Below are 27,892 nucleotides of genomic sequence, written 5' to 3' on the forward strand. Positions count from 1 at the left end.
TCTATGCCTATATCAGAATGTGTGTGTGAGACTGCCCTGATTAGCTATTTTGAAGCACCTGAAGAAATGTAGCCGAGGTACTTAACAATAACCGTCTGTGGGCAAGAATAAAATAATGTTTCACAACGATTGTTTATTATAGTTGTATTTGTTTTTTTAAACTAGGTTTAGTCTAATTTATTGTATTTGAGATTATGGGACAGCTGCTCGTAATTCAGAAGCCCATACTGATGGCTCCATCAAAGGAGGAGTTGGCTCGACTCATGTAAACCCTTGTAGATGGCCTCGTTCCGCATTATAATTGAGATCAATGACAGATTAAAAACAGGATTAGGGTTAAGAAGAAAGTCGGGTTAAGGAGGTGATGGTACAAGTGAAACAGCTAGCGAAGCGAGACCGCCAGGAGCTGTTAAGACTCTGATGAAGCTGCTCTGCTGAATGAAAATGAGAGCCGGCTCTCATTTTTAACTGTGCTCATTGAACTAAAACCATGAGCACAGTTGGGGTTACGATGTTAATGGGCGTGCCCTGACCTTCTTTACAGCTGCATGAAACATTTGGACAGAAATATAAAAAACATTTTTTTTTTGTTTTTCAGCTCAGGACTCAGAAATTAATTAGCTGTCCTGGGACCTGTAGTCATGGATACACATCGATACTCTTGTCATGTGGGGACTCATCAGAAGTAGGCCTGTGACCCATTTTGGTCCCAGACCTTGTTGATTCAAGGAACCAGGCTATAGGGCCATGGGCACGGTAGTTATGTGGCAGCGCTTGCTGTCAAAGCTTCTTTTTTCAATTTTTTTTTTTTTACAGATTGAGCTCATACAGGTTTGGAGAAGAACATGTAACAAGCGTCAAGGTAAACCTTTTGATAATGAGTTCCTTCCGGGGAAACAAACTGAACCAGCAGTTTGGATGCTTCAGAGGGAACTGTTTCAACAGTTGAAAATTATAGCCGCTAAATGATGGTTTTGCCTGACCTCGTTCGGAAATGTAATACAAAAGGTCAGTGAAATATCTAAGAAAGTTCGACAACCCCTGGTAAGGAATGCTAGTACAATGGTCCCTATTCTCTCCGACCAAGGACCTTACAAACCACCGGCAGCATCTGAGCAGATCTCAGAAGAAGAAGCAGAATTTAACAAACCAGATAAAAAAGTGTTCGTGGTAAGACGTTGACTTACCGCATAATAAATTGTCCACTTAGGCACAGATGTAATTGTAATTCCACAATGTAAGAGAGCTCTTCCTGGTGAACACACCGATGGGAAAACAATCCATCACTCTCCATTATCTTTGTATTGCATGAAAGTGCTTCTTTGTCCATTCCGTCGGCTAGCAAACGACAGTATAATGCTACGTGTGCAGCAAGCATTCTTATATTTCAATAAGTTAGACTACAGCATTTTAACAATTTGCAGCCTGTGTGAGAGTGGGATGTGGATGCAACAGAAAGCCTTACGGTGTGATGTTTGCAAGTGTACCCAGCTAACTACGGTAACTTGCTAACATATATCTAACATTAGCTAGCTAGCACCTAACATGTCCCATGTTTTTGTGTGTAGGTGGCTAAACAGGACAACAATTTAAAGAAATTGCCCAGCATTAAAAAGCCGGTAGCCGCAAATCGGGTTGCAATGTAGTTGCTCAGGGCAACTCCTTACCGTCAATGACCGGCTCAGATTGTTTTTACAAGTCTTTGCCAACATGATGGAAAATGAACAACATCAAAATATATTGTTTTTCTTTACAATTTGCATGATCTGGTCCGTTTGCGATTGTTTCATGTGACTTGTTGCCGGAAGACGGAGCGCAAGTGTTGTCAGAGTTTAGAGGGTTGAAGTGCAGAAAGCGTATAGCTAAGTGTTATGTTTAAGATTTTCAATGTCATGGCTCTGAATATTTAGCTGAGCAAGACTTGGTGTAACACAATGACAAACAGACCGGGCCAAGCGTAAAGTTTTTTTTGTCTGTAGGATCCTTTTAATAATGTTGTCAGACACTGATTATAACAATCTGGGTCTGTCAGTGGCAAAAACAATGGGCGTATATTGTCGCAATAAAGGATCACATGGCAGCTAATTTTCTTGGCTGCATTCGATACTGGTCAAATTTAAAAAATTGTTGTCCCCATTTGTCACAAAACAGATTGGAGAACAGGGTGAATGAGAGTCCCGTCAATCTTCTAGTGTAACTTTCATTCCATTAAGCTGACGCTTTAATCCTAAGGGACTTACATTTTTGCTCTATACACTGTAGACACAGCAGCGGGTAACAATTAGGGGTTAAGTGTCTTGCTCAAGGACACAATGACATGGACTAGCAGAGCTGGGGATCGAACGACCGAGCCTCTGATTGAAAGACGGGCATGCTAACCACTGAGCCACAGTCGCCCCTTTCAGCAAGAAGGCAAATATATGGATGCAAACATACCAAGTGTCAAACTATTTAAGGTGCTGGTCATCAGCAGATGTCCTACAGATTACAGTTTTAGACAAATACAACCATCTTTGGAAAGTTTGTCGTCACTGGCTTGACTTTAAAGCAAGAATAAACACTAGGAAACTCCTCTGACTTTGACTTCTAAATTAGGTTTGGTTGCATATTATAAAGGCAAACAAAACAATTGTTATTAAACAGTATGTATTCCCCTTTGGTTATGAAAAAAAAATCTATTTTTCTCCATTTGGGTTTTTCGGGAGTTTTTATTTATTCATTTGAAAATGTGTTAACAACGCCTACATTTCAAACCTAAACTGTGGGATATTTGCTGCAAAATCAGATCCTGTTTTGTGCAACCTACCGTGACTTGTATTTGAACACTCAACAAAGAAAAAGAAGCAGAGACTGTAAATTAAGTGTTATCTTAATACCTCGCCTCCCAGAGCCAGCACACATTTCTTCATCTATTGGGTTATGTTGCGCAACAGATTTCCTGTCCTGCAAAGAAAAGATATGAGCAACAATTGGGATGAACGGCTGCGGTGCAAAAGCAGCCTCAGACAGCAGGGAAAGTGATGCAGAGTTTGTGAATGAAGCTGGCTCCGTGAAAAAAAAAAGGGATCTGATTAGCAGCTGACCTTGAAACAGATCGATAATGTGACACATGCTGACATCATGGTCGATGACCCTAACTGACATGTATGTACAGTATGTGCCTCTGTGTTTGCACAATGTCTCAGAGAAGATCCCCTGTCGAGGTGCAGATGGACGAGCTCGTCCCGGGAGAAAAAGACACACAAGTGTGTCAAAGAGTCGCCAGCACAAGCTTTTTTTGCGCAACGGAGTTTCAAAGACTCTCTGACTCGACTGCCTTAGACTCTTTGGTCCGTGTTTCAAGACGGCTCGCGTCAGACCCCTGACGCATATTACGTGGGCCAATCCCTGCCCTGGCGACGCGCGACGTGGCACTCAGGACAGTGCGCCCAGGTCGTGTCAGGGGACCGCGTCCCTCACCAGCAGGGATGGAAGTCACAGCAAGCACATATTGCACGGCCCCGGGAAGCGGTGAGGTCCGAGCGGTGACCTCTACCTGCGCCAAGGTGCACACCTTGTTGAGAAGCACCAGCACCCCCAGGTGCAGCGACAACTTCAGCGCCGTGGCTTATTTATGATTAAATGAAGAAAAAAAACAGAAACATAATCAGCATTTCACTCACCAGACGCCAGAGGCGGACTAGGGGAAAAAAGTGGCCCAGGAGTTACTGTCAGACCGGCCTACCCGATACGCGACACGACTCGTTGCCCATGCACTCAATACATCACACATGTGTTTGTGTGTGTGTGTTGTGGTGTTGAATGTGCATAACAAAACAATAAGATAAGTAACAGAACCTAAACCAACTCTGCCGGCCCAGGTGCATAATAGTCACATGGGAATAAAAAACAATATCAGCATTCTCCTTTAAAGCAACGGTCCCCAATCTTTTTTGCGCCACGGACCGGTTTCGTGTCTGACAATATTTTCACGGACCGGCCAACACAGTGTGGGCAATAAATATGACGTAATAAAATGATACGACTGGCATGAAGCAATTATAAAGTACATAAATATAGAACTTACCATTACGCCAAATTAGTGGGAGCCCTGAGCTGGTTTCTCTGCGAGGAGCCGGGTCAGAGTGATGGGAGACACTCGACATGTATACTTTATATCCGGTCTACTCCGTAACTTAGACCTTTATGTCCAGTCTACTCCTTATATTAAATTCCGCTTCACAAAGACAGGATGTTGAAATGGAAGCAGAGTTTCAGAGCTTTTTTTGACGAACATTTTCCCTTCTTCATAATAAGACTTCATAATAAAACTTTTTTTTAAATACTTTTTTAAAAATTCACTCATTCTTTCTGTGTGGCCTGGTACCAACTGACCCGCGGACCGGTACTGGGCCGTGGCCCAGGGGTTAGGGGCCGCTGCTTTAAAGGATTTACGTGTTGATGCGATGCTGTTGAATCACTCTTAAAAACGGTTTCGTCTGCGAGCGAGTGACGTAACGTCCCCTTGGTATTGGGCCGCACAGAAAGAATTAAAAAAATAAAGTAAAAAAAATAAATCAAGGTCGGTTTTATTTTAAAAAAAGACCGGATACATCCATCAGCCTCTTACTCTTTACATGTGAAGAGCCTAAGTGATAACGTTGCCTTAAAAATATAACTTAAATGTAGTTCAAGTCTGCTGGAGTGCCAGTGTTCTTGATTCAAATCAAGGCAGATTGTCCTAAAATGCCTAAAAATCTCTGAAAACCTGCAAGCAACACCTAAACCATGAGTGTGAATACAGATTGCAATCAGTAGTGTTGCATGCTGGGTGTGGAAACCATGAGTGTGAATACAGATTGCGAGGAGTAGTATAAAAGTCAGCCAGTGATTTCTTTATTTTAGGTTTTAGAGTCAATTTAATGTGTTCTGTGAAGCACAGAATGTCGTCGGCGTTGGCAGGTCAGAGGGACGGCCGGCCGGTGATCGAGGTGGGCCGGCCCCAACCCCGTCAACCTACCGGGTCAACCTACCGGGGATTTCCCCGCTATCCTGTATGGCCAATCCGCCCCTGCCAGACACACATAAACCTCTATGCGACAGCGGTCATCAATAAGTCCTGAGATTCAAGCTTGTTGGTTTGTGACGCTAGCTTCACAGACCAATCACAGCGCATGTTAATGGTCACGCGGGCCCTGAGACCAATCACACGTCCAGGGTCTCCAGAAGGCTCTTCTATGTATTTTAACGAGGCTACTTTTACATATAGGAAGTCAGGTGAAATGTAATTGGATAAAAAAAATGCTCTTAAACAGGAAGAAGCCATACAAGAGGCCTGAAGGAGCAGAGGAACAGATGAAGGCAGCTGTGCAATGAGAAAATAAGCTAATAGGCAAAAATAATTATTATACATGTAGTATATTTGTGAAAAACAATGACATTATATACATTATATAACATTATATATATATTTTTAAATTATAAAATAGTATGTTTAGGCTTTCAAAGAAGGCTTAAAAGGCCCCGACGGCCTGCAACTGATGCCAACAACAGCAGGCAACCTGAGAGCAAGCAGAAGCTCTCTCTCTCACACACACACACACACACACACACAGAAGCAAGAGGTTACACGAGTCGAATCACTAAAGATCCAATCCTATTAGTCCTGACGACAGTCTTCTGCTGAGGCCACGGCCCGCGACAGCAGCTCACCTAACTCATCTCACACTGTTGACATAGGAAGAGAAGGAGGGGAAGATATGTAGACACATTAAAGTTTGTATATTACAGCAATTAGATCCCTTCCTGCCTGAACTCTTCCACATTTTTACGTCCGAGCTTTCACAGTTTGAGCCTGTCAGCAAGTGTTTTTACCGTTATCCTGCAATGTCTCTCGTAGAGTTTACTGCATCTTCTGCGTGTACCTCCACAGTAACAGTTACACTCGTATAAGGAGAGGAACCTTCCGACATGAGTCCATATTAGAATAGTTTATAGGTATGATTTATCCTTGCATTACTAATAGAGTAAGTGGGGTGGAATATGGATTTATTAATATACAAAGCGGGTGACCTATTCCTCCAAACAGATCGTCGATCCGAAGCGATAAACAACCCAAAAATATATTCCCACAGAAAAGCATTCTTTTGTGGATTTTTTAACACAAGACCTCTCGAGACCACAGAATCGGTCCACAGACAGAAAGATGGAAATACAAACACCTGAGGTAGTTCCTGCTCCACACAGTGTTTCCAGGAACACATTTTGCCACGATGACTCACACACAGCACCACAAGGTGAAAACTCTACTCTGTAGTTGAGGGAATGATCACGTTTCCTCCCTGCGATACAGAAATGGGTCCTACATGTTGGCAAAACAGCTCATAAGACAGTGTTGGAGTGGTTGGAGGGCATATTATTGTTGCTTCAGCGGAGGCGAGCTGTTACCCCACTGCTTCCTGCCTTTGTGCTATGCTAGGCTAAACATTTCTGGACTTATTTACTCGATAACAGAGAAAGGGAAGTCAGTTTTCTTTGTACATAGTAGAAAACAAGCAAGTAACTTATAATTAAGACATATTCTAGGAAGGTATGTGCATTTTACATCAACTATCAACATTTGGTCGTCAAATCAGTTGTGATACTTTCATTAAATATTGAAAACACATGGGCAAGGTGTTCGCTCCAGCATTTACCTGACACTGAGTTTTGTTTCTCAAATGTACAACATATTTCACACAGACACACTTTCACCCAGGAGGACGTTGTTTATGTCCCGCTTGAAATGAAAACTCAACGATAAGTCTTAATTTAAATTTCTGAAAACGAACATGCTAATTTAAATGCTGAACCGTGATCTCTAACTAAAGACTATATGACAGGTTTGTTGCCTCAAAAGTTGCAATTTTGTTTTGTTTCACTTCAAAACTTTCACAGTAATCCGGGAGAAAATATTGTATTCTTGAATCTTAATGCAGAACACACTCACAGGTCAATCTATGAGATTGAAGACATTAAAAGAAGGTAAAGACGTAATCCAGACTTCAGCTACTGCATGCTGAGGAGGATTGTGCTCCTTTGGATATTTGGAGGGCACCAGCTCATGCACAGGGGAGGGGGGCTTAAATTATTTTTGGGGTGGGACAGAGTGTCCTTGTTTAAAGTAGGGTGCCACTTTTTGCATGCTTCAAAGCAGATAAACACCGATCTGAATATACAAAGTACTTGAATTAATCTATTTCGTGAAGGGCTGTCAGAGTAGCAGAGGTGAGACGGGACTGAGCTTCCACAGCACTCAGGTGCTCTACCTGCTGGAAGACAATAACAGAAGGTCAGTGGAGAGTCAAAGTTAGAATTCATGTACATTCAGCTCAAGCCATCCAGTCCTTATGCGCTTCACTTTAAAGTTGTATATGTGCAGTTGTTCTAGATCTCCAGTGGAAACCTCACATCATTTATCTTTTGTGACTTAATATATATATATATATATATATATATATATATATATATATATATATATATATATATATATATATATATATATATATATATATATTATTTATTTATTTATATATATATATACATATATAGATATATATATCCTATATAACCTATATATATACACATACATCATTCTTTCACACACATAACAATCCAATGATATGAATATGACAACGTAAGCAACAACAGTAGAGAAGCACAAGGATAGTCGTTAATCTGCAGATTGCCGACAATTCCCAACCCCACAAAGGCACATGAGGTCAGCAACACCTTGACAAAGTCACGATAAACCTCCAAGATGAATAGTTATGAAATAGAGTTAAAATGCTTCCAATGAGAGATGAATCAGTTTTTTCTCTCATCCAATCCAAAAGAGTTTGAAGTGCATAGCTTTCTTACTGATGACTGTACTTCACCTGTTGCGCTCTTTACCTTTTCTGATATGCGCTATATAGCCAGATTGATCCTTAGAAACTTCTGACATCTACATTGAGAAGTAGTAATCTAAATGTACACTAGATTTAAAAACCACACTGTAAGTCTTTGAGGTCTCACGCAGCATAAGGTACTACCAACACCGCCGAGTAAGAGGCACATTTAAACTGACTCCATGAAAACGCTGATGCGCTCAATATTTACCAAGTCAGTGCAGACGTTCCTTGACACTCAGTTGTGATTCGACCCGTACGGTACATACAGTGCAGTTGTACCCTCGTCTTTCTGGCACACACATGCGCAGTCACACGCAGAAACGTCTAACCCAGATTCCAACAGCGGTATAGCCCGGACAGGACAATCTCTCTCTCTCTCTCTCTCTCTCTCTCTCTCTCTCTCTCTCTCTCTCTCTCTCTCTCTTTTTCTCTCTCTCTCTCTCTCTCTCTCTCTCTCTATCCCCGTCCACATGTCCCAGAACAGTGCAGCAGGGTATTTCCTTGTGGAACACCCTCGGAGGTGATACACGGTCACAGGATGTTAGCTGCAGATACGCTTGGAGCAAAATGAAAGTGATCTGGTTTTGGGATGATGCAGCTCTTTGTCCAACTTTCCAGAAGTGTATGTGTTTCTAGATGTGTTCATAGAGGCTTATTCATGATTGTTCATCCAACTTCTCAATGTTGATTTCGTGTCAGGAGGCAGAGAAGTCAAAGGTCAGGTTTTGCTCCAAATCCCGGAGCTGGTAGAGAGTCTGTGTCAGCTGTCCACGTGCCTGATGCTACAGTAAATCTCATATTTGTATGTGTTTGTGTGTGTGTGTGTGTGTGTGTGTGTGTGTGTGTGTGTGTGTGTGTGTGTGTGTGTGTGTGTGTGTGTGTGTGTGTGTGTGTTTGTATGGCACTAGGCGGATGTGTGCCCTGATCATTGCGGTCACATGTGCTGATGTAACTGATGTGGCAGGGCTACCTGTGATTAGTTGGTTGTTGTTGTTGTTTGTGATTAGTTGGCACCAGATAAACACACCGGTGACTCACTGTGCTGCGTGGACGGAGCCATTCACCGCAATCCGGTGACCTGGTTTCATCAGCCAGCCTAAAGCGCAACACACACACGTACACTATTAGCAGTGATGCACACCGGAAAGCTCAGTTAGTTATTCAGGTATGAATCACACTCATCAGCTGGTTCAGAGTAATGACAGAGATGATGGAGGAGCTTAGCATGAGTCCTGGATTAGACTCTCTCTCCTCACCTCAGCGCACCTGTGTTTGTCTTCCTGTGTGTGTGCGTGTGTGTGTGTGTGTGTGTGTGTGTGTGTGTGTGTGTGTGTGTGTGTGTGTGTGTGTGTGTATATCTCCTTTACTGCTTGCAGTGGCTCACGTCTTCTTCGCTGTCCCCCTTTTTTCTTCCTCGTCCTCTTGGCCTCTGTGTCCCTGCTCATTCCCTTTATCCTCTTAAAGGTGCTACATGTAGCACCTTTTGCAAGCTAGCTAACTCGACAGCTGTACGCTAAGTTAGCTAGCTAGCTAATGCAAGAATATTTTTAAATATTTTGACAATATTCCATTTTCAGTTGGGAAAGCAGCAAATCACCACTTTTGGGAATCTTGAGCGAGCATACGTTTAGTATCTTTAGCAAAACCAGCAGCGTGGTGTCAGATGCCAGTCTGTCAGTTTTCTCCACTACTCTCGTCCAGATAGAACAGCTTTTAAAATTCATTGTCTCCAGAGGATGAAGCCAAGTCACTTGCTTCTCCTTTCATGCCCCCATAAGGTGAATATTTTTTATTTTGCCCATTAGATGGTGAACATAATGAGCCTGCTCAACAGCCCGACATGAGAGCAGAGTGGAGACGATGGGCATCCCCATATAATGCATCCATTGCATGTGGCTCTTAAAATTACAGTTAAACCATCTCTCTCATAAATCCTGTTCCTTTGTGTCATAACCTCCCCCTTTTTACTTTTTGCTTTTATGTAGAGGTTATGATTCATTGATGTTAAATCCGTAACCCCTTTTAACCATCTTGTTTTCCTTCTCTTTCAGTCTACCTCTTTGTTTGTCACACACTTTGTCCTCTCTCCCTCCTCATCACCTCACTCCTTTCTCTCCTCATACCCTCCATCTGCAACTCTTTTTCTTTCTGTTTGGATAGGATTTTGTGTGTTGCATTGCCAAGCCCCCAATGAACAGGCATCTCTTTTCTCTCCAGGCAGTTGATTCATCCTGAAACAGGTTGTTTCCCGGGAAGACGGGTAGTGGGACAGGAAATTGTGTGGGATGAGCAATAGAGAGAGACAGAGAGCGAGAGAAAGGAAGATTAAACAGTGCTTTGTGGTTTGTTGTGAGCACCAAGGTGGGAGCAGGTTGTGCCAACAGTGCGTTCGCATGGGATGCGGTTTATTCTTGAACTTTAAATCTTGGGAATATGGGACTCCTGCAATAAGCTTCTGCATGCAATTACGACATGTGAAACAGGAAGTCAGTCTTCTCTCTTCTCACACCTCAACTCCCCCGCGACCACCAGGCACGCACACACACACACACAAATGGTGGTGTTGAGTATACTGTGGGCCCTGGCATACCAGCGCTGGCACAGAGTGCAGCGAAGGGGCAAAGAGAAACATTGAGGCAGAGAGAGAGAAAAAATAAATCAATAGCCATCGACATGCAACACTGCATCAAGACTGTTACTGCCCAGAGAGAAAGGAGGAGGGAGGGATGGAGAGGTTATTTTACACGAGTCGAGAGCCCCTCGGAAGACGGCAAAAGATAGGCGGATGGAAAGAGGGAGACAAAGGTGAAAGTAGGGTTGTAATTGAGAGAAAAGATCAATTTGATATGACCAGAGAGAGAGATAGAGAGAAAGAGAGAGATGCAGGGACATGAGGCAGATGAAAAGGGGATTGTGATAAAGATGGAAGGAGCAATTAGAAAGAGACACAAAGGAACATTGGAGGAAATAAAACAAAGCGCGAGGAAAATATGAAAAGGAGGCTGTAAAGAAGCAGTTAGAGGGATTAAGGAGACATGAAAAGCCTGATAGACAGGCAGAGAGATTCATTATTTTTGTGCAAGTAAACACATTTTCAGGCAAATGATTAAACACATGAATACAATACATACTGGAACTCTGAAATACATAAGTTACTGTGTGAGGTATCATGTAATATGTCAAGCTGTTCGTGGTGTTCGTGTGTGCACTGTTTTTTTATTTCTCATCCTTCGGCTCAGGTGTCTTTTATAATGAGATTCGTCAGCCTCGACAACACACAATAGAGATGACTCAGATATGAATGAAGGGGGTGTACGCTGCCTGCTCTTTTCATAATGGTACTGTTGGGTTTTGTAGAATTGTAATTGTCTGGGGTGTAAATATTGGAGAATTGTTTAATGTGCATATTAAAATACAAGAGAGGGTTATGATAATTAATAAGGGATATTATTATGGGAAATATGTACCTGTATGCATAAGAAGGTCACTGTATGTTTTGTATTACTGTGTTATGATTGTGGAGTGAATGGATTTTGAATAGTCTGCATGCGTTAGCATTGTGTTACTGTAGCTTTAAGAGCTGTTCAGGGTGCAGAGGACTGTTGGCTGAGGACAGCTGAAGAAACCGCCCCTGAGACAGCGTCAGCCAACAGTAAGACAGGGAATAGTCTTAGGTGTGAAATTATGGTAACTAACCAATGGTGGCCATAAGCCAAGCGAATGAGCGGTATTAAAACCTGGCGCAGAGCTTTTCTCGGCCTCTTTACTTCGTTGATCGTTGGGGTGACAGCTGACTGCGTGCAGTCTGTGGTTTAAAGAGCCTTGATCAAGTATTGTATCTGTCGAATTAATCATCTCTTTTTATTAAATCTTTTTTATTATAACGTTTTGATTCCGGTACTTCTTTCTCCATGACTGAGGATTTTGGACATTTTATTCTTCAGTACCTAAGAAGAAATGATTTGAATAGGTTTAATGGGGAGGGGACTGTATGTAGATCTATCATTTAAGTTTCTGTAAAAAAAAAAAAATCAGAGATCTTCATTAAATATCAGATCTTAGCAGCTGCAATTAAGAATTGGTGGGTTATCTCCTTAGCTAGCTAAACGCCTTTAATCAGGTTGAATAATGTTAGCAGCTCGTAGCAACCACTTCCTGTGTCAATTAAACCAACATGTCTGTCTGTCTGTCTGTCTGCTAGCTAGTAAACGGCTAGCTTGCGTTCAGCTCGCAGACTAGCTATCGAGCTAACACCAAACTAGCCTTGATTTAATAGGTGTATTTTCTTCTTTTAATACTTCATAGTTGCTAGCATAAAAGTTTCTTACAGCTTAAAAAATGTCGACATAGATTTCCTAATCGCCTTTATTCATATAAACTGATGCAATACGGAAGCGTCCTAGTTCAGGCGATAAATATGGTGAATACAAAGTTAATAATGGAGGCGAACTGGTTGCCTTCAGAGAGTCTTGTGTGTATTGATAACGTTGTATTAAACTCGGGCTATGTCAGTGAAAAACAGAAATACTGTGGTGCATTGTCGGTACCTTTATTGTTCCAAAGGTCAGTTATTATATTTTGTATTTTTTTTTAAACAGTAGTTTTGGACAATGTTTTTCAATTGTGTTCTGCTCTTTTGAACAAGAATGCATTATCTCCTTCCAACCCTGGTGCACTTTTTTTTTCTCTCAAAGGACTTTGTTTTGGACACCACTACCGGCCAACAATTCTGAATGTTTAAAGTGAAAAGTTTGATGTATTTATTCTTCTCTGCACATTCTTTTTCCCCTGTCTTCTGTTCGTCAGGACGGCGCATGCGCAGGGAAAGGCTGAGGCCGCGGCGGGAGCAGCTCAGAAAGCCCAGGAGGAGAGTCGCATGGCGAGGGTCACCGCCAAGCAGTTCTCCCCTTCCTTCCAGCACCCGGGAAACGGTGGGCGCCGAAATCACAACATGTCTAGTTACCCATATGTCCATAATCAACAAACCCAGCTAAGCAGACATATAGTTAACACGTGTGCCTACACATGCGTGAACAAACAAAACACGTGTGTGTGTGTGTGTGTGTGTGTGTGTGTGGGATGGTGATAAAGGTCAGTGTAAACCACCCTCGAGCTTTGCGTTTCGGCTTCTGCCAATCACACCTGTACAGCACCGCAGGTAGCCAACCCACAAGACCATGCACTCCTCAGCGCAGTGACACACACACACACACACACACACACACACACACTCTGACTTCATGACACGTACTGTACACTCCCACTCACGGATACCTGGGATGACAGTGATTGTTCTTTTACCATCCATTCTGCTCTCAGCGGCTGTCTGTTTCTACGTCAACAAGTACCAGCGCTGACATTTTGTCCGTGTTGACGCGTATACATCCTGGGCATCAACATGTGCCTGACCGCTTCTTTCACATTTGTTTACGGATAAAAACTAAGGGACTGTGCAAAAATCATTAGGATTAAGATCTTTTTTTTATCATTCCAGCTTCACTCTTCCGTTGGGAGATTTATAGTAAATGCACAAAAAAATGTTTTAAAAGATTAAATAGTTACATCACAAAGATGGCTTTGCATATTTATTTATTTATTTTTTGCGCTGCAGTCTTTGGACCAGCCGTCTGGGGTAAACATCTCCAACAGGTCTTGCCATGCTACTCAGTATGTCGTGTGATTGATTTAATGGACATATTTACCATTCTAAATTCATTTTCATCTAGTCTCAACATGTTCTGAAATAACATGCATGTCATCGTTGTTGCGCTCACATTTAAACAAGTCTAAAGTAGTAATTGCCACGTAAAGCACAGACACGACGTCATTACGCCTCCTATAAAATGTCCGTCACTTTTCTGATGTCATCTGTCCTTTGCAGGCATGGAGGTGCAGCGCCCCAAACGCCAGGTGTCCAGCGAGGTGGAGGGCGAGGGGCTGTCGAGTAGCGTCGGAACCGCCGACAGCCCCGACCTCTACGTGAAGAGCGCCGGCTCCGACGACCCCTCGAACGACGCCGCCACCCCTGATCTCAGCCCGCCTTCTTCCTCCCCGCCTCACACCCCGCCTCCCCCCACCCGGCCCTCTCAGCGCACCAAGAGTGCCCGCTTCCACCGGCAGACCGCCGTGGACCACGGGGACAAGAGTAAGGACGGCGGAGAAAAATGTGAGAAAGGTGGGGTAGGAGGTCAGACGGAGATCCAGGTGATGGTGGAAGGAGGAAGCGGGGGAGGCGAAGGCGGAGGAGGAAGAAAGGGGGAGCCCCCACGCGCCAACAGCTGGAGCGAGGACAAGAGGAAAGGGGTGCTGGCGAAAGGGGGAGGCGGGCTCAGCGGACGAGGAGCGAGCCGGACCAACGGACACAAACACAGCTCCTCCAATCACAAGACCCGGGAGCATGGATCGTCCAATCACAGACAGGCCAGAGGGGACAGGTGGACGGAGTCGTCCTCGTCGGCCTCTTGGACTTCGGGGCACAGGGGCGTGCACGGTCGGGGGGGTCGGCTGCTGGAGCAGGATGAGGAGAAAATGAGCAATTATGAGATGGAGATGAAGCCTTTACAGCCCAGAGACTCCACTACCCACAAGCCCCATGGGCCCGGGGAGGAGAAGCCCGGGCATAGTCAAGCTCACGGCGAGGGCCGCTCGCACACAGTGCAGCGGCAGAGGCATAAGAACCGCGAAGGAAGGGAGGGAAAAGAGGGAAGGGACGGGGGTAAAGACTCAGTGCACAAGCTGGACAGAGCGGGGGAAAAGATGGATTCACGGCCTCTGCGTCGGGACCTCACCCTCTCCCCCCCTCTGAAGTCCTCCCCCATCACACCGGAGCAGCAGGACCACAGCCTCACGCAGAGCAAAGGCAACTCGGTAAGACTCATACCGAGCACAACAGCTCTGTTCCACAAATACAACACTCGACAAACTCTGAATGATGAGATTAAAGCAACACAAGGTTAGCGTTTCACAAAACTGCTGCTGTCCTCAACACGAACTGCACTTTACTTTCGGGCCCTTTGTATCGTCACGGAAATCTCCCTCTGGCGCACAGGCAGTTTGAGTCAAAATTTAGGTTGAAAAATACAAAACGGGCTCTTACAGCTGTAGAGAATGCACTCTTTCCAGAGTTCACCTCATGATCAAATGATCATTGCCTTCACCTCACTGCGAATTAACAGATGTACGCCATAGCATTACATTTCCCCAAAAATTCCATCCGTGCAGATTTTCGCGGGTTTTCATTTTTGCCACGACCAGACCTCACTGATGAACTCTCGACCCTGTGAATACTGCCTGGTTTAAGAACTTAGACTGGAGGATTAAACGGTTTTCTTGGTGCGCTGTTTTTCGGGGCGTGGGGGGGAGGGGGGCGATGCGAGGGGAGGGGGAGGAGGGGGGCGTGACATCAGCAAGGAGCCAAGTAAACAGCTCTCGCTCTGCCAAAGTGTCCTTCAGTGAGACTCCAAGTCCTTACCGGCTGCACGGCTGCTCTTTCGTGTACTTTGATGTAAAAATATGGAAGCAAAGAAATGCCATAAGAATTTTAATTTGACTTTGAACACAATAACAAGACAATTATGCATGCCTAAACACATCTGAATGTATAGTATTGAATATTAGATAATATGTAAGGTAATAAGTATTACTTATGCCATTCATACCAAAAGCAGTAAAGTAAAATAGGTTGACTTGGGACTTGATCAGTGGCCTCCTGGGTGAAAGTCAGTGTTTGACTCAACCATCCACCCCAACCGTCCTCCATAAGGGGACTTTTTCATTTGCTCAAGCCGTCTCACAATGACGCCGATCTGTTTAGCCTGAATGCCCGTTGCGTCTCCTACGGGGTGCCTCGGCATCAGACGCCGAGGGGCACTGACCGAGAATCGGTATTAGACAAGTTGGAAGTGGGAAAAAGGTTGTTGGTGCAGCCATTGTCCTGTGTGTGAATTAGGAAAGAAACAACACACTCGTTATTTTTAATGAATGATACACAGCGCATAATCTAGAGCGTATCGATTGCATCCACACGGCTCCAGACAGACGATGTAATCTACTTCAACAGTGTGACAGTGTTTACTGGACAAGCAAAGGGTGCGTGCTATGCTTCCCTGGCAACGATGTTTGAATTAAATTTAAGATAAACAATGTAAACTATTGAGTATGGCTAATGCACAAAACACCATTACTTACTGTGATTTCATTAGCTACTCTCTGCAAAGAGTATTTCAGAGAGAATTCAAATTTCTATTGTGTGAATAATAATTAAAATTTCATACAATTTGAAAGTCCAATTTGACCTCAAGAGGACAGTAGGGGATTAGTGTTTTTTGTCTCAGTGTTGAGATTAGTTTGCCAGAAGGCACACGCTGGTGTGATCATACACCGCATAGGGTTTAATTAAATATTATAAATATTCGAGAGAAAATAATCAAATATCAAGATATATTACGTAAATAGTGCCAAGGCCTAAAAACATCGTCATGTTATTTATAAGCAAATTTTGCTGATAGTGAAGGTACCTAGCTTGAGGAAAAATCCTTTTTTAGAGTCATACGCACACCTCCCTTTTTTCCTGAAACCGTCAAAACTGAAGGCAAAGCACATGGATGGGTCCAGTGTCCGTGCAATACCTTCTTTGAAAGACTAAATTAACCATTTCAGTTGTGTCCATGAACCCGATTGTCTGTTTGTTGACTTCACTTGCTCACTTGTTCAGTTCACTTGTTGACTCATCCTTAGCTTATCATGCCGTTACAGCACAAGAGGTGCCTGCCGTTTCACAGACTTCCGTTTTGCTTTAGCGCAACATCAAGGAGTTTGCTGAATCCAGCTGCTCATTTTTCAACATCTGGCATCATCAAAGTTTCGTTTCTGGGCAGCTGCTCCGGACGATTCTGTGCATCATATTTGTAGACTTGAAACTTGACCAATTATTGAAAGTTTCCTTCATTGAGATCGTCTGTGTTTCCCGTGTCTGCGTAGGGGGGCAGCACAATTTCCCAAAACAGCTTTTAGACGGTCACAATTCCTCCTGTCAACGTAATAGTCTATGGCTTCACACTTCCCCTGGCCTGGCATTGAAACTTTCCCAGTTTTTGCAACAAAATGTGTATCAAAACTTGGCTGGGTGGGGCCATTGAGTAATGTGGGTTTGCCGTTGCCACCCAGGCCTCATTACCGTCTCCACGCCGAGTCTGAACCTCTGCACGGCTCTGTTTGGCTCTATTATCACCCTTGGACAGCAGCTGAACGGTGCATTTGTCATATCTGTCGCGTCACTGCCACACATTGATTTGACTAAAAGGATTTGTTGCCCACTGTCATGAGGATACATTCCATCCCCAGTGACATAACACAATGTTATCCCACATATTAAGATAATCCTGGGGGGAGAGGCACAAGGTTTAACCTTGTGAAATAAAGAAAGATTTTTTTTTTTTGTACTACGAGCTAGCAGCGGTAGGATTACGCCGTTTTAATATAATTTTTTGGCTACGTCTTGACTCAGGCTGGTGGACGGCCCCGACCACGCTAATCCTGGATAATAATACGGTCGCAGCATTAGCTAATGAAACCAAGAAAAATGAAAATCAAGCTGCAAGGGAAAGCAACACATTATAAATACAAGCTCTCTCTCTCTGTCTCTCTCTCTGTCTCTCTCTTTCTCTCTCTCTCTCTCTCTCTATTGCACCCACACACACACTCTCCCTCCCCTTGTGTGTAAACTGTTAAACACAGTTCCACTCTCCTCGCACAACTTGCTCTCTTTAATTCAAATCGGTCTGCAGCGGCCTGATGACGGCGCTGTGGATGAAGCCGGTTATTCAGTCGCTCAGCTGCTGCTACCTGCTACGTGAAAACATCGAAGCCTAAACCACACCAAACACAGATATGCAGGCGGAGAGAGAACCCCAGCGGTCCTCTCTGCACCTTAGTAACAGTAGACTGGCAAACTAGCCCCTTCCTCACCAGAAGGCCCCCTATTGGTTAACCATCTCTCTGTTGCTAGGGAACAGCTTATGCCTTGCTTCAACGGCGGCCAATCGGTTGGTGTGTGTCAGTGACAAGGGGACGGGGGGGGCGGGGGGTGGGTGGATGGAGGTGGTGTGTGTGTGTGAGTGTGTGTTTGTGTCTGTGTGTTTGCATCCGCAGAGAAGCAAGTGAGATTTGTGTAAGACAGGTTCACAGCACACAAAGATACTATCACAGTCTGATAAATACGCCATGCTAACGTTGAGGCTGCTCACACAGACACACACACACACACACACACAAATGACCTCTTTTTAGCAATCAATCAAACTTAATTGATAAGGTGCTTTTTGCACAAGATTGCAATACAAAAGAGCATTATGTAGAAGGCACACTTTTTTTGTTGCCCTATTCAGTGTTAAGCCTCCGTACCGAAATAGCACTGCACCTCTGTGTCCACTCAAAGACATGAGCCAGTCGTCATCATGGAACACAGAAATGAACCTGCGCGCATCCCAAAGGGCTCATATTTACGGGAACAACACCTCAGTGGGGCGCGTCCTCCAGAGGAGCACGAGCCCTTCGTGACCCACAATAACAAAAACTCTCATGATGGTGAGGAGATCTTGAAATAACAAACTAATAAGACATGAAAGACGAAGGAGCAGGCTCGCGGCCAGAGACTGTGAGCTAAAAATAATATCTTACGAAGTTTGACTCAAAAATGTCGACAGATTGTGACGCCAGCGTCAACTCCAGACAGACATTGAGACCTGCTCCTTCTATCGGCCTTACCAGAGGATCAGGAAACCAAGTGAAAGGCCTGAACCGCTAATGAGGGACAGATTTGGCAGGGACACGTCTTTAAAGTGTGTTTGACATGTTATTAGTCCCTACTCCAATGAGGGTAAAAACCATGGGCCCACACACACACACACACACAAGCACACACACACACACTGCTGCATTTTGGTGGATCTGCAGTTTATGTAAAGCTGTCTTAGGTGGGCCACAAAATGAAGTCTTGCAGCATTGTCGTCCAGCCCGCTGGTGACAAAAGATCTTTCAGCGTCCACGTCTGAAGGATGTGGCTGTACATTTGCGGTATTTCCTATAAGATGATAAAAGGCAGTGCTGGAGATATTGAACTGCCAGCACCCAAATTCCCGACAGTGATCAAAACGCAGACCGCTCAGCGTCAAGGATTTAAAGTAACGTCTTTCCTTGATCAACTGTTGGATTGCTTGTGTAGCGAGTCATGCAGGAGACCCGGATTTTTTGTGTCTCGTTCCTGACCGTTCCTTATACCAGTAGATTTGCATATGGTCTGCATGGCATTAAAAAATAATTATCTGATATTTTTGTCAATGGTTACTTTTCAAGTCAGAAAAACACTGGTCCTAGGATGGCGCCTTGGGGGATCCCACGAGTTAGCCTGAGTGGAGGAGTGGTCGCTAACGTCTCATTTTCACTGCATGGTTCGGTTCGCTTTGACTCGACTCACCAGGTCCTTTTCTTTATTTGGTTTTCCACTGAGGATAGTACCCCCCCATTGGAACCGCAACCGAGGTGGAACCAAAAAAAAAGTACAAGTTACTGTCCACAACTCTTGCTCATTGAGTCGAGTTGGGTAATTTCTAAAAAAAATAGCTGCGTGCTGCTGCTGGAGTAGTAAAACAGAACAAAACGATAAATCTTTCAGCAATAAAACAAAAGATCAAAAGAACAAGAGCAACCATTTTTTCATTGTACATTACCATTTTCTACGGTATTCATATAAAACCTTCGATTGTGAAGCATTATCGTTAATATAGCTTTCCAATGAATTTTCTGAGTAATTGTTGAAAAAAAAGCCTTCAGGATATAAGTTACTCTTCTTTCAGAGATGCCTCACAGTGGCAGTTCTCCTTTCCAGGGGACACCAGTATGCAGGAAAATTATTTGTTCCTTGCTAGCACTTCATTCTCAAGATAATAAGCATTTTGCTATAAAAAGGTGTTTGGTGGGGTCAAGGGAGCTGGTGGGGAGATTAAATTGCATCTCTTTATTACCGAAAGCAAAGTGGTTCATAGCAGTTTCCAGCAAAGGGAAAAGAACAACAAATGAGGGGCTCAAACTATTTGTTCCGTGATTATACTTAACCTGATCTTTGTTATCTCTAAAGAGTGCTGCTCTGTGCTCTGCACATTTTAACGATTTTACTCAAGGTGGATTAAGAATAAACCGGCTCTTTTGACATGGTTTTTTAAAAGAAAATAGTAGTTATTGAAAAAAATTGAAATAGGTTGCTTGTTCAGCAGTATTGACAAAAAAAGAGAGAAATAATGGTAGAATTGCGGATTTCAGAGTGTGGTACCAGTCATTGATGTAATACAATAACATATTGTAGATACATTACAACAATTATAAATGGCATTAGGAGAGTTTCTTAAAACGGATCAACGTAAACAGCTACACCTCCATAAATTCCCTACAATGTATTAAAAAATAGATAAATAGAAGTACATGGATTGGTTGGATTACTGAACAGGCCCTCTTGACCTTAAACGTCACTCAAAGAGACGCGGATAAACCCGAAAGAAATTCAAAATGAAACATACAACCAGCACGAAGAAAAATGAAACAACCACAAATGGACACAAAAAGAGACATAAAGATACCAAAGACTCTACAAAGAGATTGAAAACATCGGCAAAGAAACCACAAAGAGACAAGCATTGACTATGAATACAAGCATTACCCGAAAAAGACCATAAAGAAACACAAAAAGAGCCACAAAGAGACCAAAGCAACTACAAAAATATGCAAAACAGCAACAAAGAGACCACAAAGAGACATACATTGACTCAGAAAAAAAGCAACACAATCACAGATAGATACAAAACCATGACAGAGGGAAACAAAAGCACTAGAAAGAGGCACACAATAATGACAAAGAGCTACAAAATAACAACTAAAAGACACTGAACAAGGGGTGATTGGGGCCTTTTGCATGTCTGTGTAAAGGGGCCTTTTGTGTGATGCAGCAATAGTTTATTTATGCAATCAGTTCTGCAAAAATGAACATGCTGTCTCACTTACTTCTTTCTCAATGTTGTTTTCTGACATTGAGGGAAATGTGCGTTGCATTTCAGGCAGTGGAATATAAACTTTGACAAAACTATGTTTTCATTGTATAATCATCTGAACCTAACCCTTTTGGGGTGTTTTCATTAGTTCAGAATGAGCCCCTCATGTCTACACAGGGAGCAGGTCCTCTTCACAGAGTCCGCCATGTTGCACGGCCACGTTCCCGCACAATATGGTCAACTGTAGTTCTCCGATGTGCTCGTGACATTTTTTTTCCTCTCGGCTGGCTCATGTTACCTCAGCCTTGGAGAACGAGGAAGCAGAAGGACGTTCTGTCGATTGCAATCTTCAATCACACCACTAGATGCCACTATGTTCCACGCACTGGACCTTTAATATTCGTTTTCCCTCCAAATTTCAGTTTTTTTATAAATGTAAATCACACCATTAAAACATTCTATCTAGCATGCTTCTCGTGAGGGAGGATGTTTCTGGTCAAGCGTTTTCTCGGACAAATCTAAATTTGCTCACTACGTTCAAAATTCTTGAAGTTGAATAGTTTTGACATCTACACTTCCTCGCAGGAAGAGATCTCTAACTCAGCAGAATTAGGTTATTTTAGCATAAAAACTCTAAACAGGGGGAAACAGCCAGCCTGGCTCCATTTAAAGGTAAGCACATTTGCCTAGGAGCACCTCTAAAGCGCCATAATTAACACACTGTATCTTGTTTGTTTATTTGGTGTGAAAACTAAGGGAGAAACAAACAAGTTGCTGCTGCCGCTGGCTGTGGCTTCAGTTGGAGTACAGATTTTAGAGCTCCCTCAGATGTGTATTTTCCAACTTGTCTTGGTATGATCAGAGTTTCCATATGATTCACTCATCGAAAAATACTAATTGTGAGTGATCCTGCTCCTGCGGCAGAAATGAGATGACGAGACATAAAAAAAAAATCCTCAAATTATTCACTAATCAACAAATCATTTCTCGAAGAGTGAAGATAGATTTCAAAGTCTACAAGTCGACACTACGGCAAGTCGACATTGCCGACATAAAAAGTGTAGATTTCCTTTCTAAAGACAGGCAGAGGACGCTAACGATCGGAGGATTTCCTCCACCCGGTCTGGTAATCATCTATGACACAGATTTGTGATAAGCCTTTCACCGGATTGATCAGCAGAAACCTTGTTAGCGGCCACTGTGGACAGATTCATCTGCAACAATGATGCACTAATGCTGTGTTTAGAGTCCCACTTTCCCTTTCCGCTGCAACTATTGTGAAGACCATTAGACTCAATTAAAACACACACACACAACCACACACACACTTATGTGGTAAAAAAAAAAAGAAGAAAAAAAAATCTGCTACATCGACGATAATGTCAGTGAATATACTTGATTCACTTTCACATATTTACCCGGAGCGGACAGGTGGTCAGAAAGGCAGGCCTTTACCCACATGACCCGGGTTGTCAGCAAGCATCTGCTTAAGTGTCACTGAGCAAGACACTGACTCCCCCGCCAGCTCCAGGCGGCCGTTCTGCGGCCGAGTTCGCCCTCTGACCTGACTGTCAGAGAAGCGAGGCCTCCCCCCCCACCCTCCCTCCCTCCTTTGTTTGTAAATGTAATAGGCTCGACCAACGCGTGATTCTATTATTGAGATCCAGATGCAAATTGCTCCTTCGTCGCTGGAGCGCTGCGTTTCGTAACACGTAACGCCGTCGCTGCCGGTGGGGGTCTGATCTCTGAACGCACTGCGAAGACACTGCAAATGTCAAACAGCACCACACGTAGCAAACCGGGTAAAGAGAGAGAGAGAGAGAGAGGAGGGAATGGAGGGTGTGGGGGTGCAGTGGGACGTGAATCTAGTTAGTACTGATATCTTATTAGATTGTCTGAGGAAGTGGGGTTGGCATATCTAGTACAGATCTAGTTTCCCCACCAGTTATCCGATGCAGCACTGGGTTTTTTCCATTGGAAACGTGGCCAAGCTCTGCTCCTTTATTCAAACAGCTCCAGCAACACCGCTTCGAAATGTGCCAGATAGATAAAAGAGTTTTCCCTACTAGTACCTGAATGCTATTTCTAAAGGCGATGTGGCCGAGGCGGAGTACAGCCGTCGAGGTTGATTGGTTAGTATCCCCAATATTTGAAAAAGACAACAACAAAAACAAAGAACATCGACCGCGCTGTGCAGGCTGACAACTTATACTCCAGATTCATTAGTTTTAGTAGCACACAGCAGCACTAAAAGGAAGTATCCTTGTTTTATTCAATACAGGACAACATTGCTGCTGTCGGGTGAATACCTAGCGTCTTCAAAATGTGAGATGGTTGTGTATATATATATATATATATATATATATATATATATATATATAGATAAACCCCAGGGCTGTAAGATTTCAGGACCAGTAAAAGAGGCTCTTATAGCCGAAGTGACAGCTACCAGAATTCCCCTGACAGCCGCGGGGTGAGTGATGTGCTGGCAGTTATGCAAGGTCCAAAGAATGTGATTTTAAAAGTGTGAAATTATTTCAACACCACAACAACAACAACAATCCTCTGGCCACTAATAACTTCATATGATACATTGACACAATAGAGGATAATCATCTATCTTGATGTAGAAATTGTGATGACACAAAGGAACATCTATTCAACCACAAGTAGGTTTGGAGGTTTGTGTTCCCCTACTTCCTTTTTTCAATGAGAATCCCCTCATATTGAATAGCGTGTTTATTGACATATTAATAGCCAAATATGGGAATAAACAAAAGTCTTACTTTGGTAAATGAGGCAAATAGACGACTCACAGTTGTGAGTATTAGACGGTTAGATGTACTGAAAACAGCCTTGTGTGCGTGTGTGCGTGTGTGTGTGTGTGTGTGTGTGTGTGTGTGTGTGTGTGCGCGTGCGTCCCGATTATTGACGCTCTCCCCATTCTTCTCCCTCCCTCTCCCACGCAGGCCTACAGCGCCATCCTGGTTGTCATGGTAATCCTTCTCAACATCGGAATGGCTATTTTGTTTATCCACTTTTTTATTTAAAGACAGCGCCGCGTTCAGAGTCAGCCTATCTATGCTACGACAACTATACATTTCATGTGAGTATTACCGACGAAAGCCTGCAGGCCCCATACCCTCCCGCCGAACCCCACACACACGCACACACACCCCTCCGGCCCCTTTGGTGTTCCCCTGCGGGAGGACCGCGACCGGCTGAGGGACGACGAGGAAGACGAGGAAGACGAGGGTGCAGGAGGGCGCACCTCGGCTGAGCTCGGTCCAGCTGGGTGTGAGAGGAGTGGTCGAAAGAGGGGGCGAGCCAGTCCCGGCAGCAGGACTGTGAGGAGGCAACAGAGTCCAGGAAAGTGGACTTGGGTGACCACATGAAGACTCCCATCGGGCTGAGACCGGTCTGATCCCCTTGAGAGCTGCAGCCGGCGATACGGCGAGACGTCTGCTTCCACTGTCTGCAGACAGGACTGAAGAGACAGACTCTTTCTTTTTTCTTGTTTCTTTTTCATTCTTCAAATCATAGTTTTCAACCGATTTGTAACTTACAATTTATTTATGAACATTTTGTTTCGGTTTTTTTTTCTCTCTCTCTCTCTTTCTCTCTCTCTCTTTTTCTCTCTCTCATGTATAATACGTTGATGGATATATTCTTTATTTCGTAACCCTCCAGCCCTCTTTATATAACTCCTGCCTTTTGGTTCCTCCGCCTGCTCGGCCCGGGTGTTGTTACCGATGGTTCTCAGCGTGTGTCCACGTGTGCGTGTGTCCACGTGTGCGTGTGTGTGTGTGTGTGTGTGCGTACGTACAGCACAAGAGCTGGCGAGTCATGGCTTTCACCACATCCGTCTCATTAATAAAAAAACAACATTAAAATGGGTTTATATGTGCAGAATGTGAGTGTGGTTGTTCTTCTTTACCCTCTCTCTCATGCAATGTGTGTACGTGTGCTTGAACGGCCGCGTGCTGTGGTCTCTCCCAAGTTGCCCCTGTGGCCTTTCGCGTGGGGACCAGTGCTCACGAACCAGTGATAATGGTTCTTTTTTGGACTTATCTCGTAAGGTGAACGACCAGATAAATGACCATTGTTACAATCTACCAGAAATTATGGCGTCCAAGGCAATGTCCCATTGATAAATCAGTGTCTCCCACTGTTTGTCTCCAACACATTACATGGAGGCAGCAGCAACATCTTTTATGCTACGCAAGATGTCTGGAAATTTAAATAATAGTTGTCACCCGCTTTGCTTTTGTAGCGCAAATTGATAAAAGTCCAAAAATGCATGCTTTTGTACTGCAATATTTTAGTCGTGTGAATCTGAAAAGAGGAGGAAGGGGGAGGGGAAAAGCTGAGAGTTTTGGGGAAATGATGCAAGACGAGCGAGGTCAGAGTTCACCACACTCATGCGCGCACATGGAACGCTCATCGGACTGCATGAACGTGTGTGGGCATCCTCATCCTCATCCTCCCTCCACGTGATGCTCGCGGGATGGCCGAGCACGTTGCCATCGGTAACAACTTCCAGGGAGGGGCAGGGAGGATCGCTGTTGTTGTTTTTTTATTTTATTTCTGTCCAACGCAGTGTTCCTCACAGAATTACACGGACTGGAACCCAAACTCAGCTATTGGCTCATTTCTGGTGTTGCCCCCCCCCCAACCTCCTCCCTCCTCCCTTCCCCATTATTACAAGAGTACAGTCTAACGAGCCTGCACTGCGAGAGGCAGAACGATGTATTTTTGTTTTATTTGTTTTGGTCCCAGACTGAAGAAAAGGTTCAAGAAGCTCTGCTGTATGCCATCAGCCTGGTGACGGTGCCCTGCACCACCCTGTTAGTCCGCAGCATGCTACAGCATGCCAAGCTCTCTATAGTTTGACTCTCTTCCTTCTTTCTTTCTTTCTTACTCTCTCTTTCTTTATTTCTATCTTTCTTACTCTCTCTTTCTTTCTTTCTTTCTTTACTTTTCTGGGAATTACTGTTTTGTTTTTGAGTTATGTGGAGAAAAAAATGAAAAGTGTTTGAAAGAAAGTGACTCTTGGCTCTCGTGTTTTTAAAAGATATAGATTTTTCTCCTGTGTGTGTGTGTGTGTGTGTGTGTGTGTGTGTGTGTGTGTGTGTGTGTGTGTGTGTGAGATTGTCAGGCAGCATCCCTTATGCAGAGAGGGAGTGGCACGACCCGATGAGGAGCGAGGGGTATGGTTACCATAGCAACCTTAACTGAATTTTCCTCCGTCAGTGCAGGGGCGTGGCCTGTGTTTGGGTGGGGGCGGGGTTTACCCCTGGTCAGGTGTCACGATGGATGCAACGCCACCTCCATCAGAGAGCGTCCCGCCACACATCAGGTCTCAACGTGGTCCTCTGCTGCCCTCTTCTGGTCCTTGATGGGAACTACACAATGACAGCACCCAGGGTGCCTCGCTCAGAGGAGTGAAGATGCTGTTTAACTGATATGGATCATAAAGTATAAAGAATGTTCATCTAAACAAGGGCTTCTACAAGAAATAACACCTCTAAAACTCCATCCTCCTGCCAAAATGTGTATTACCCTTTGATACTTATCACTATTCAATTGAATTCAGTTTATTTTGTATAGCCCACAATCACATGAGGCCAGGTAAAACCCTTTTATGGGGAAAAAGGAAGCAACCTTCAGGAGAGCAAGAGAGGAGGATCCCTCTCCCCGGATTTTATTTATTTAGCTAATGCAAAGTCCTTAAGCCAAGCAGGTGCCTCCTGGTCTGCTGTATGGAGGGTGACTAATCCTCCTTTCAGTCTTTGGAGAGGACAAACTTTATGATGTGCTCCATAGTCTGCTCCTCTCCACAAGCACACAGTGGGCTTGAGCTGCTGCCCCATTTGTGAAGGTTGGCCAGACAGGGGCCATGTCCAGTCCTGAAACCATTGAGCGTAGACCACTGTCTCCTTGGGAGGTTGGTGCCAGGGACCTGTTGGTTGGGGTCTGACACCAGATGTTTGTTTGGGACCTCCTTGGACTCCTATTCGTTTCTCCAAGCCGATTGGATGGTGAAGTCAGCTGGTGGGGGGTTCTTCCATATTGGTCGTCTGGATGGAAGTCCAGCATCTCTCTGATAGACAGAAGTGATATATGTCATGTGACCAGAATGAATAAAGTAAAGTTACAACACATGCAATGAATACAACAGAAATTAAATAGTAGGCATGACTTCATGGTTGAAAATACTCATTGATGACAACACTAGTAATGATACTACTTCTTAAATATTGTGTATTTATGTGTTTGCAATTGTAAAACATCATATTACTTTTATTTGTAAGCTAAAATACATTTGCTGTCATATCTAAATATGCAGGCTTCCCTCTGAAACTCAAAAATAGATTCAAGTAATAACTGAGCTAGTCGTTGGGTTGCATACCATAACTTTATCATTGATGATACTCTCATACTAAATAGATTGCATAGCATCCGCTTAACGTGCAGGCCGAGCTGCTACTTTAAAGCCCCGGCAATAAAGCTGAGATATGTATGAGCGCACGAGAGAAAGATGCGATACAGCGAGGCAGCGGGTCTCCCCTCGGAGCCAATCACGAGAGAGACCTCGCATGCAGACGGGACTCGCAGCCAATCAGAGAAGACCTTTTCTTTACGGTGGGCTGGTTTCGCTGCTGGGTTAATGTTATACACAGCTGTCCCCCCCCTTTCAATTTCAAGACTCATGGCAGAATGCAGGGAGCGTAGAACAACATGTTGCACTAAAGTCATTCACGGACCCCGAACAGTGTCGTTTTGGAGTTTTTAGTTTTCTCCACGGCGGCGCGTGTCAACGTAATGTCTCGGAAAGGTTATACTGTTATTTTCCAACGGCAACAGGAGTAAGTTTCAGGCCACAGCAGCTTTAATTCTGTTTTCAAACTTGAACCTAGCACCGTCTTGCTAGCGCTTGGAACT

General features: G+C 44.0%; 1 protein-coding gene across 1 annotated transcript in view; it reads left to right on the forward strand.

The window, feature by feature from the left end:
- jph3b (junctophilin 3b) overlaps window positions 1-25,959 on the forward strand; it is a 78,692-nt gene extending 52,733 nt beyond the window's left edge. Inside the window, exons 5-7 of the mRNA XM_068603834.1 lie at window positions 12,717-12,841; window positions 13,792-14,777; window positions 23,917-25,959. Of these exons, the coding sequence (XP_068459935.1) occupies window positions 12,717-12,841; window positions 13,792-14,777; window positions 23,917-23,997 (1,192 nt within the window). The 3' untranslated portion in view covers window positions 23,998-25,959. The remainder of the gene's footprint in view (window positions 1-12,716; window positions 12,842-13,791; window positions 14,778-23,916) is intronic.
- Window positions 25,960-27,892: the final 1,933 nt, after the last annotated feature.

Source organism: Clinocottus analis, unplaced genomic scaffold (assembly GCF_023055335.1).
Source record: "Clinocottus analis isolate CAN_PGR_092001 unplaced genomic scaffold, fCliAna1.0.p SCAF_6, whole genome shotgun sequence".
NCBI classification, from domain to species: Eukaryota; Metazoa; Chordata; class Actinopteri; order Perciformes; family Cottidae; genus Clinocottus; species Clinocottus analis.